The sequence below is a fragment of the Triticum aestivum genome, chromosome 2B (genome assembly GCF_018294505.1).
Source record: "Triticum aestivum cultivar Chinese Spring chromosome 2B, IWGSC CS RefSeq v2.1, whole genome shotgun sequence".
Classification (NCBI taxonomy): Eukaryota; Viridiplantae; Streptophyta; class Magnoliopsida; order Poales; family Poaceae; genus Triticum; species Triticum aestivum.
In genome coordinates this window covers 663,855,404-663,865,592 of record NC_057798.1, presented here as the reverse complement: position 1 = coordinate 663,865,592, position 10,189 = coordinate 663,855,404, and the positions used below count along the sequence as shown (strand labels likewise).

General features: G+C 42.9%; 2 protein-coding genes across 3 annotated transcripts in view; one reads left to right on the top strand and one right to left on the bottom strand.

Annotated features, from left to right (window-relative positions):
- LOC123046574 (uncharacterized) overlaps positions 1-6,228 on the top strand; it is a 14,597-nt gene extending 8,369 nt beyond the window's left edge. Inside the window, exons 9-14 of the mRNA XM_044469974.1 lie at positions 362-1,562; positions 1,666-2,019; positions 2,255-2,492; positions 2,736-5,305; positions 5,402-5,538; positions 5,741-6,228. Of these exons, the coding sequence (XP_044325909.1) occupies positions 362-1,562; positions 1,666-2,019; positions 2,255-2,492; positions 2,736-5,305; positions 5,402-5,538; positions 5,741-6,041 (4,801 nt within the window). The 3' untranslated portion in view covers positions 6,042-6,228. The remainder of the gene's footprint in view (positions 1-361; positions 1,563-1,665; positions 2,020-2,254; positions 2,493-2,735; positions 5,306-5,401; positions 5,539-5,740) is intronic.
- Positions 6,229-6,918: 690 nt separating this feature from the next.
- On the bottom strand, positions 6,919-10,134 carry LOC123046575 (uncharacterized). Of its 2 annotated transcripts, none has more exons than XM_044469976.1 (3): positions 9,967-10,134; positions 9,403-9,827; positions 6,919-7,231 (listed from the first exon to the last, which is right to left on the bottom strand). In XM_044469976.1, the coding sequence occupies exons 1-3, from the start codon at positions 10,009-10,011 to the stop codon at positions 7,195-7,197; spliced, it is 507 nt and encodes a 168-aa protein (XP_044325911.1). In that variant the 5' UTR covers positions 10,012-10,134; the 3' UTR covers positions 6,919-7,194. The 2 variants fall into 2 exon arrangements, with proteins under 2 accessions (XP_044325911.1, XP_044325910.1); XM_044469975.1 differs by having other exon boundaries at positions 9,403-9,863; positions 9,967-10,123.
- Between the last annotated feature and the right edge of the window lie 55 nt (positions 10,135-10,189).

Sequence of the window (10,189 nt, the reverse complement as noted above, 5' to 3'; positions counted from 1 at the left end):
TTGTCATACCTTTCTGAAGGGTTAATCTTTTATCCATCTGAGATGCATTTTCTCTTTAATGTATGATTATTGGAATTATTAAAAAAAACTGCACATATTGGGACTACCCCAGTGGCTTTTTATAGAAGGGGAAGATAAATCATGATCACCACTTTGCATGCCTGGCCTTGAATGTGGCTGGGTTGGGCGAGCACTCAGCCACTCACATGACTAGCCAACCAAGCCTTGCTTGATGCTCTTTCTAAAATTATATTACAAGCTGGTTCGATGATTTCTTTGAAGGATTTTTGCTTTGCTCCTTTCATGATTTGTACCAACAATAATCCTTGTATTAATTTCAATTTATTTCAACCCCCTATAGATTTGGCACCGGTGATATCTCTGGCCAGCCTAGCATTCTTCACATGCATGACATCATGGATGACCTGGAAGAGTTTACAGAAATTCCTGACAATTTTTGTGACCTACCTCATGAGCACTATCCTCTTACTATAACATATCGTAAGTTTTTGATGATGCTTGATGGAACATGCCGGACATCATTTTTTGATGCGTTTTATGGTGAAATGAAGTCTAGCTTTGAGAGAGGCCATTCAAGATCTCGTGCAGTGCAAACTTTTATTGAACTGAAGGAAGTTACCTATGAAAAATTTGCTGCTTTCTACTGGCCTCGTTTCAATGCAGACCTGACAAAGAAATTTGCCGCATCCACTGTCTTCACCGAAATAATTTCTCATATTAAGGGTGCATATCAAGCAAGCAGGCCTTGTACTGGCAAACTGGGAAGACAAGATTATGTGATGCTTTCAGATAAAAGATTTTCATCTTTGAACAATGAGAAGAGAGATAAAATTTATGATATATTCCTTGAATATGAGAGTATGAAATGTACTGCCAAGGAGTTTGATTTGTCAGATTTCGTCAATAGTCTTCACAGCAGTCTTGTATCTGAGGGCTACAATGGCGATATGGTGGATTTTGTTTACATAGATGAGGTACAGGATCTCACCATGACACAAATAGCACTTCTTAAATATGTCTGTATGAACATCAAGGAAGGCTTCCTTTTTGCTGGTGATACTGCACAGACTATAGCAAGAGGTATCGATTTCAGGTTTGAAGATATCCGTTCACTTTTTTATACTGCATTCCTGGCAGAGACAGAAGCGTCGAATCAAGGACTTAAACACGGTAAAAAGGTCCATCTCTCTGATATGTTCCAACTGTCTCAAAATTTCCGCACACATTGTGGCATCCTCCGTATGGCACAAAGTATCATGAGCCTTCTGTACTTCTTTTTCCCGTCAAGTGTTGACAAGCTTAATCCAGAGACTGGACTTGTATACGGAGAAGCTCCTGTGCTGCTGGAGTCTGATAACGATGAAAATGTAATTATGACCATTTTTGGAGAAAGCAAAACCAAACATGGTAACCTGCATGGGTTTGGTGCTGAGCAAGTCATACTGGTTCGTGATGATGCTGCCAAAAAACAAATTATTGATCTTGTTGGTAAACAAGCTCTTGTTTTGACCATTGTTGAATGTAAGGGCCTTGAGTTTCAGGTATGGGCCTATAAATTTAGTTTCACCTCTGTTCATTTTGCAAAATATTTTAGTTGTAGAACACTGTTTCAAAATGTGTACTTACCTCATAGATATTGTGTAGGATGTGCTGTTGTACAACTTTTTTGGTTCGTCACCTTTAAGAAACAAATGGAGAGTTCTCTATGGCTACATGAAAGATAAAGATATTATATCACACTCTGAGGAGATCTCTCATCCGGGATTCGACAGAAGCAAGCATTATCTTCTCTGTTCAGAGCTGAAGCAACTATATGTTGCAATCACACGCACTAGGCAAAGACTCTGGATATGTGAAAATACAGAGGATTACTGTCGACCAATGTTTGACTACTGGAAGAAGTTGTGTCTAGTAGAAGTTAGATTACTAGATTCTTCCCTCATTCAGGCAATGCAGACGGGGAGCAGCAGTGATGATTGGAGGCTACGGGGAACCAAGGTTGGTGACCTTACTTATTTAGTCTGGAAAGCCAATTTTAATTTACCATGCTATGCATTATCTTGCCTATTGAGTAATTTCTGTGTGTTCTTACTTCTTAGTCTTGTGAAATTCATGTTTTTTTGTCCCAGTTGTTCTATGCACACAAATTCTTTGTTAGGCGGGTCATGGCGCGTACCTACTTACAGTTTTACCATTGTTATTCCACGTCACTAGTTCTCTCTCTTTTCTATAGTTATTCAATGAGGGGCAATTCGAGATGGCTACTATGTGCTTTGAAAAGGCCGGTGATGCACATAGAGAGAAGTTGGCGAGAGCTGCTGGACTTGTAGCGACTGCTAACCGTGTCATCTCAACAAATTTGGAGTTGGGCAAGGCTTCATTGCAAACAGCATCAGAGATTTACGAGTCCATAGGCATGCATGAGAAAGCTGCTACTTGCTATATCAAATTAGGTGACTACAAAAAAGCAGGTGTGCCAACTCTCCATAATTTCCAAGATGTATCCATACTTTGAGATTTCATCATTCCATAACGTTTTACGTTGTCCTTAAAGAGCTGCCATATAAGTAAATGTCATCAAATTTCAAAACGTTTTTTCGAAATGATATCCCTACATAAATTACGGACATGCTAATTTTTAGCTTTCATATGGATAGTTTTACCTCACACTCCATGAAGCTCTGTCTGACTAAACATTGTGTTCCTTGCCATAGGTATGGTCTATATGCAAAAATGTGGTACTTCTAAACTTGAGGATGCTGGTGATTGTTTTGCTATGGCTGAATGCTGGTCGGAGGCAGCTGAAGTGTTCTTGAAAGCTAAATGTTACACAAAGTGTTTCTCCATGTGCTCGAAAGGAAAAAAATTATTCAATCTGGGCCTACAGTTTCTGCAGCAGTTAGAGGAGGAACATTCGCTTGAGAATTCAAAATCCTTGGAGGTTTCTGCAATTAGAACAAAGTATCTGGATAATTGTGCTCAACATTATTTTGAGCGTGGTGACATAAAGCATATGATGCCTTTTGTTAAAGCTTTCAGCTCTATGGATCATGTACGGGCATTCCTAAATTCTCGGAATCTCGTTGATGAACTGTTGAGTTTAGAGATGGAGATGGGTAATTTCCTAGAAGCTGCAGGAATAGCAAAGCATAATGGAGATGTCTTACTGGAGGTAGACATGCTCGAGAAGGCAGGCTTGTTTGAGGATGCGACACGGCTTCTCCTCCTCCATATCATTGTGGATTCCTTGTGGTCTTCAAATAGTAGAGGGTGGCCTCCCAAAAGATATGCAGAGAAGGAACAGTTGCTTTCAAAAGCAAAAGAGATGGCAGAAAAGGTATCTGAGTGCTTCTACTGCTTTGTTTGCGTGGAAGCGGATGCACTGTCAGATGTGAATAAGTCTCTTCCCAGTTTAAATTGCACTTTGGTTGAGGGCAGAAAATGTGCAAACTTGTTAGTTGAACTCGTTGCTTCCCGTTCGATTCTTGATGTTCATCTCCAGTCTCGAGCCTCTGGATACAATATAGAATTAGGGCCAGGATCTGAGGATGAAAATAGTTGTAATGATATGCTGGCCTCTAACCAGATGTCACCCCAAACTCTGTTTTATGTTTGGAATAACTGGAAGTCAATCATAATCAAAGTACTATCTCAACTTTGCCACGCCGATGGTCCAGAATTAAATGATTATGCAGTTATGTATGAAGATCTTTGTGCCAAGTACTTTGGATTGAGAAAAGATGGTGAAGCTGACAGATATGTGGTGCTTAACGTGAATGCAAGTTGGCTTTCTACTGCTGGCAGAAATTCTTTGCAGCAAGATGGCAACAGATGTTTCTTGGATGCCCCTCAGTGTTATTCATGTGCTCAGTGTTTCTGGATGAATGAGCTGTCTTCTGTTGGTTTCAGTGTACTTAAGAAGTTGGAGTCCATTGTTCAAATTTCTCCAAAGTCATCATCTTCTTATACCCTGGTGAGAACTATCCTTATCATAAATGAGATAGCAAAGTTTCTGGAAGAACCACAGTTCAGTATGCCAAAAAGTTCCATGAAGTTAAGAAGCTTTTTTGTTCTCTGTGAGCGTCGCTTCTTTGAGTTAGTTTTTCTTGTGTGGAGAGATGGGACAACAAGGAGCCTCTTGCGTTTACTTGACTCACCAGCTGCATATGGATTGATTGCTGATTCTCTTAATTCAAATCTTCGCCCAGCAAATAAAAATCTGACTCACGGGCATCTTGGGAGAACAACAATGCTCCTGCTTCATGCAGCACAATTGGATGAAGTGCTACTTTCAAGACTACTGCAGTACCTGGACAATAGTTCTGATTGGGCAGAATTTTTCCAATATTTCAAAAGATTTCTTGACAGTGGTGGTGATAGATCCTCCTTGATCTTGAACTTTAAGCGTTCTCTTGAGTTTACCTTCAATGTGAAGTGGAAGGATGAACTAGACTACATATCCCCAATATGCTATGTGGGTCTTATGGAGTGCCTTAGTTTTATGGCTTCATCATGCTTAATACAGAATGATTTTATATGCTGCACGAAATCTCTGTTGGTCAATATGTTGGAGTGCCGTACCAGCAAGGTTTACATTGACACCTGCCTGGTATCTAACTCGAGCCTAGATTCTGATCTTGATCGTTTGGCATACACATCAGGCCGTTTCATATATCAGACAATTATGGCTATCTTGACGAGCAAGCATATGCTCCAGGAATGGGTACATAAGACTTCATGTCCTTCTAGTACTTCATACAAACCGGTCCTCCTTAGACTAGTTGTTACACTTTATCCACTGATCCTTACTCTTTCTCTGGGGAATTGCTATGAGGTCACACATAACCTCCTGAGGAATGAAGTGTTCAAGGATTTACCTGTGGAGTTCTCTCAGAAGATTGTACATGCTTTGCAAATTAAGTCTCGCACACCGAGCAACTTCACAAGAGTGCTTGCTGATGCACTCGCCGCAATCGGAGATAATATGGTAGTTATTGGTACACCCAAGAGCCCGGTAGACTGTCGAAACCTAAATGCTTATATGATTAGCAAGGAGGATTTGTATGATGTTCCGAAGATAATGGCTCTTCTGTGTCCTGAAGAAGCAAGTTCTGTAAAGCAAGAGACCCCGTTGCCTGAAAAATCTGATGGTAATAAGTCTGGCAATGTTATTGCTGGAAACATTCCTAAGGCTGCACAAGATAGTGAGGAGCGTAGTAGTGAGATGGATTTAGCTGATGAGATACTCTTTGAGAAGCTTGAGACTCTTCGAGCCGAAGGCCTGGTGAGTTTCAAATGTTATAATGCTTGTTTTGTTATCATCCAGTTTGTCCCACTGTTCCCAGCTGCCATGTTATTCTAAAAAAACTAATTTGTGCAGAAAAATCCGAGGGATATTATTGAACTCCTTGTAAGTGCCCTTCCATGGCTGGAAAGTAACACTCCAGCAGGGATTGATAAACGATTGCTGGACGATGTCAAGCGCATCTGCAGTGAGTTTGAAAATGGTTCTGACAGGTGAGCGAATGTTAATTCAGCGCCAAGTATAAAATTCTTAAATGCAGTACTACAAATGCCACATTGCAATTGATAGGCATGCAGAGTGGCATATATTCTGCATGCTCTGCACCCTCAAGACTAGTGTAAGAGACATGACTAGGTCATCCCCATGTCTTCTGAAAATTTACCACTTGGCGCGAATTTGTTTTGGTTATCACAGGGTGAGGGGAAGAGCTTTTCTTGCTGTGGAGAAGCTGCGCAAAGGTGAGAACAAACTGCAGCTGATCCTCAGAGTGCTGACTGAAGCAAGCCTAAGGAGGATTGAAAGCGAAGCGACGAAAAAAAGCATGAATGACTGGAGCAGCGGTGCTGCTGTCCAGCCTCACGCCGACGCCGACGGATGCTCAGATGACGACGAACCTGACACGGGAGAAGCTGCGGCCTCGACCTCCAGAAAGGCGGTGCAGAAGCAGAAGAGCAAGAAGAAATCCAAGAAGTCCAAGGGCCGTGGCAAGAAGTGAGCTGCTGTGGCCCCCTAAGGTGGTGTAGTTTCCCAGTTGCCAAACATTTACCTGCATTGAAGAGAAACTTGTATATCCATTTAGAACCAAAGTACAGCAAGTGCTGTGTCCTGCTTGGATGTGCTGGTGGCTTATGTTGTTGCCTTGCCCTTACTGCTGCTACTACTAGCTGAGCCTGTTTGTGCCCTTTTTGGTGCCGTGTTTATGCCTCATCTTTTCATTGTCGACCCAGTTAAGCCAAAACTAGTTACTCTTCACATCTCTCACACCTTGATGTACCTGGGGTACTAGTAATTAGTTACAGTTCATCCCTGTGAAGCTTAACTAGTTACTATAACAAATGGAGTACTACATTCGTTCTTAAAACATAGAGTACTTGACAAACAGAAACTGGACAAAAGGAAATGTGTTGCTTCACATCAGATCAGGGAGGGAACGTGGGATCAGATGACTGGAAGATTGCTAGCATCTCTCAGCTTTGGTTGGTTGTGAGGGCTTGTATTTTTGCCAATTTATTGTTAATATCCTAAATATTTAACTTAGTCTGTCAGTAGCCTGTTTTGCCGGCGCCCACGGATTTGAAGTTCCAGCTAATTATGTGGAACGAGCTCACTGAAAGTGTTAGGCCCTTTATCTGCCTCTTGAAGTTGAATAGTTCTGCCTTAATGATCACTTCTCAATCCCCACACATATTGAATGATTTTTTTTCTTTTCTTTCTTTCTTTTTCAAAAGAAAAGAGTCAAAAAGCGAAACTGCATTGCTGGAAGACTTGAAATTGGTGAAACCATGGACAGCTTAAATTAATCATCCATACGAACTGACATTCGACCAATTCTCAACACGCCAACAGCCATGATCCACCAACAGATGCACCAGTAATAGAAACGATGTGATGATTGCATTCATAATTCACCAGGCACAGAGCAATGCAAGCATGAATCAAACCTCAGAACCCACATGTTCGCATACATCCGAGATGTTCATAGCTACACTCGTACTGACAATCTCACAGCTCCAAGTTTAAATTAATCACCATCAGTCAAAACTGCAGACGTGCTTAAAATAGGCTCAAAGCCCCTAGAACCATGATAGCCGACTTGGATGACGGGGGCGAAGAAATGAAAGGGATGGGGTGCTCCAGGTGATCATCTCTTAGCATGCAACATCCCCTCCATTCTCCACAGCAGGCCTACATGATAGTCAACAACACAACTGAATATGTGCACAAACATTTTTAAAAATTTAGTCCAATAAGGCAGGAACCCTGCGAAATTATATCAAGGAGCTACAGGAGACCCCGAGCCGAAGCCCACGAATTTTAACTGGAGTAGCTAAACTCGCTTCCACGGGGGGGTCGAACCAGAAGCCACATCTGGGCTCCCACCTATATATATATATATGCACAAACATTATGTAGCTAATATATAAAAATAACTATGGTATACTGGTGTTATACTATGGTATACCACCTACATCTATTTAGTAGGGTTGCTAAATCAGCAACTGCCTCTCTTTTCCAAGTGTACTTATCATGTTATCCTACTCACTGTTTGTGATTGATCTCACCATTTTCGCGATGTTCTCCACTTCTTCGAGTCCCCAACCAAATGGAACACGTGAAGATATCTATAACCCCAAAGCAATTCATTTCTACTATGAAAAATCAAGTGCGTAGTCAAATAGTGAATGCCAGGCTCTGAGAGGTAGATAGAACAAGACATAACTGCAGCTAGGATGAAGAAGTCTGAAGGCATTGTCCACAAGCTCAAGCCGCGCCACAACTAACACTTTAATATAGAGTTTGGTACATTTGTTTGGGATGAAAGACCATTCACGAAACGAATCGATGGTGAACCTGACGTTAACTGAAGCAGATCAAAATTCTACTTCATCTAGACAGTCACATTGTTTCGCTGCGAAGACAAAACTGGAGGGGCTCTAAACAGTGTGTAGCAAAGCAATGGTAAACGTTTGGCGAAAGAGAATAATAATTGGTGAAGATCCTTTGCAGATCTTGAGGGCAGCAAGGAACAAATTATAGATTAACTGGTTTGACCCTGAATAATATACCGAGCGACTACTTTTGTGCCCCTGAACAATTTACTACTAGCCAAGCTAATAGAGCTACAACCACTATCTAGGTACTATACCAAATCTCAACTGTTAAGTGACTACTACAATCAGTCAGACACATAGAAGAGTCCCAAGGAGATAGAATCTCCCATTCTGCCTACATCCCTACTTTAACTTTTGAGTTGAAAGTGGCACGGGGGATCGAACCAGAAGCCAGAGCTGGGCTCCCACCTATATATATGCACAAACATTATGTAGCTAATATATAATAGAACAAAAGCAATCAAATGTCTGTTCACAAAGGCATATTTGTTTTCTCAGCACAAGTTACTGGTTTTATACTATGGAATACCACCTACATCTATTTAGTAGGGCTGCTAAATCAGTAACTGCATCCTGTCATCCTACTCACCGGTTGTGATTGATCTTACTGTTTTCACAAAGCTCTCAAGTTCTTGGTGTCTCAAACCAAACGGAACACGTGAAGATATCTATAACCCTAAAGTAATTCATTTCTAGTTTGAACAATCAAGTGTGCAGTGAAATAGTGAATGCCAGGCTCCGAGGCAGATAGAAAAAGACATAATTGGAGCTAGGACGGACAAATCTAAAGGCATTGTCCACAGACCAAGCCACGCCACACCCAACACTTTAATCTACAGTTTGGCACTTTGGTTTGGGATGAAAGGCCATTTAGGAAACAAATCGATGGTGAACCTGATATTAACTCAACCAGATCAAGAAACAAGTACTAACTTACTCAATCTAGACAGTCACATCGTCTCACTGCTAAGACAAAACCGGAGAGGGGGTGTATTGGTGAAGACCCTTTGCAGATCTTGAGGGCAGCCAGGAACGAATTATAGATTGGTTTGACCCTGAATAATTTACCTAGCTGCTACTTTTATTCCCCTAAGGATGATCAGTTTACTACGTACTAGCCATGGTAATAGAGCTACAACCACACCTCTACAGCTCTACTGGCTGTGGAATAAATCAAGGTACTACCATAGTGGCACATTTCTACTGGCCTGTGCATTAATCTATCTAGGTACTACACAAAATCTGAACCGTTAATTGATTACTACAATCGGATACATAGAAGAGTTCCAAGGAGATAAAATCTCCAATTATGCCTACATCATTACTTCATCTTTTGAGTTGAAACCGGGCAAACATACAGGCCTGTTCTAGGCATACTACTCTGAAATTCTGAAATGGTCGTAGACTAATTAGTTTGCAATCGCATAGTGACCATGAATGCAGGTGCAAGGAGCGAGAACTCACTCGTGGTGAGAAGCCGAAGCCGGAGCCGAAGAAGCGGGAGGGGGAGCTAAGGGTTCGGGGAACTCCAGTGGGATGTCTTTGCTGAACAGGCTGAGGTGGTTGTCGAAGGCCGGGACGGGGCCGACGCTGGCCTCATACTCGGCGATGGTGGCGGCGGCGAAGTCGTCGATTTGGCGGAGGGACAGCTCCTCTTTCTCCGAGAGCGAGACGGCACGGTAGTAGTGGCGCGCCTTGTGCATGTCCGAGAGGTCGGCGCAGTACTGGCCGAGCATCAGCTCGAGATCCATCACCGCCTCGAGGTCCTGCACCTTTTTCTCCAGCGCGTCGATCGCGCGGTCCGTCCGCACCGCGTACTGTCCTATCATCCGCACCTTGTCCTCCCCTTCCTTGATCTTCGCGGCCACCAACGCCTTCGCCTTGGCGTCCTGCGTGACACGAACGCCAATCCGTGAAGTGAAACCCTAGTTGATTTCGACCACGCCAATTAGATCAGCAATCGCGCAGGCCGATGAGCAATTGACGACCGACGAGTTCCGAGAGAGCGAGGGCGAGAGAGAGGGGTACCATGGAAACCTCGACGGCGCCGGCGCCGGGCGCCGGTGCTGCCATCACGGGACGGGGGGAGCGAGAGAAGGGGAATTTCTTTCGTCAGGGTTTACCAACGCCCAGCGTGCGACGACGGTGCGACTGCGAGCCTCCGCGGCTGGACCTGCCTTAGGTGGGCCGAACAGAATTAGCTGGGCCGCTCCTTGTGCAGCACATCGTATTTCTTTGCGACGAAAGTATA

Excerpts from the sequence above, each read along its gene's own strand:
- LOC123046575 (XM_044469975.1), bottom strand. The coding sequence starts at position 10,011 with ATGGCAGCACCGGCGCCCGGCGCCGGCGCCGTCGAGGTTTCCATG. Across the intron at positions 9,864-9,966 it reads GCGCCGTCGAGGTTTCCATG|GGTTTCACTTCACGGATTGG; the intron begins GTACCCCTCTCT and ends GAAATCAACTAG. Across the intron at positions 7,232-9,402 it reads GCTTCGGCTTCTCACCACGA|GCCTGCTGTGGAGAATGGAG; the intron begins GTGAGTTCTCGC and ends ACTATCATGTAG.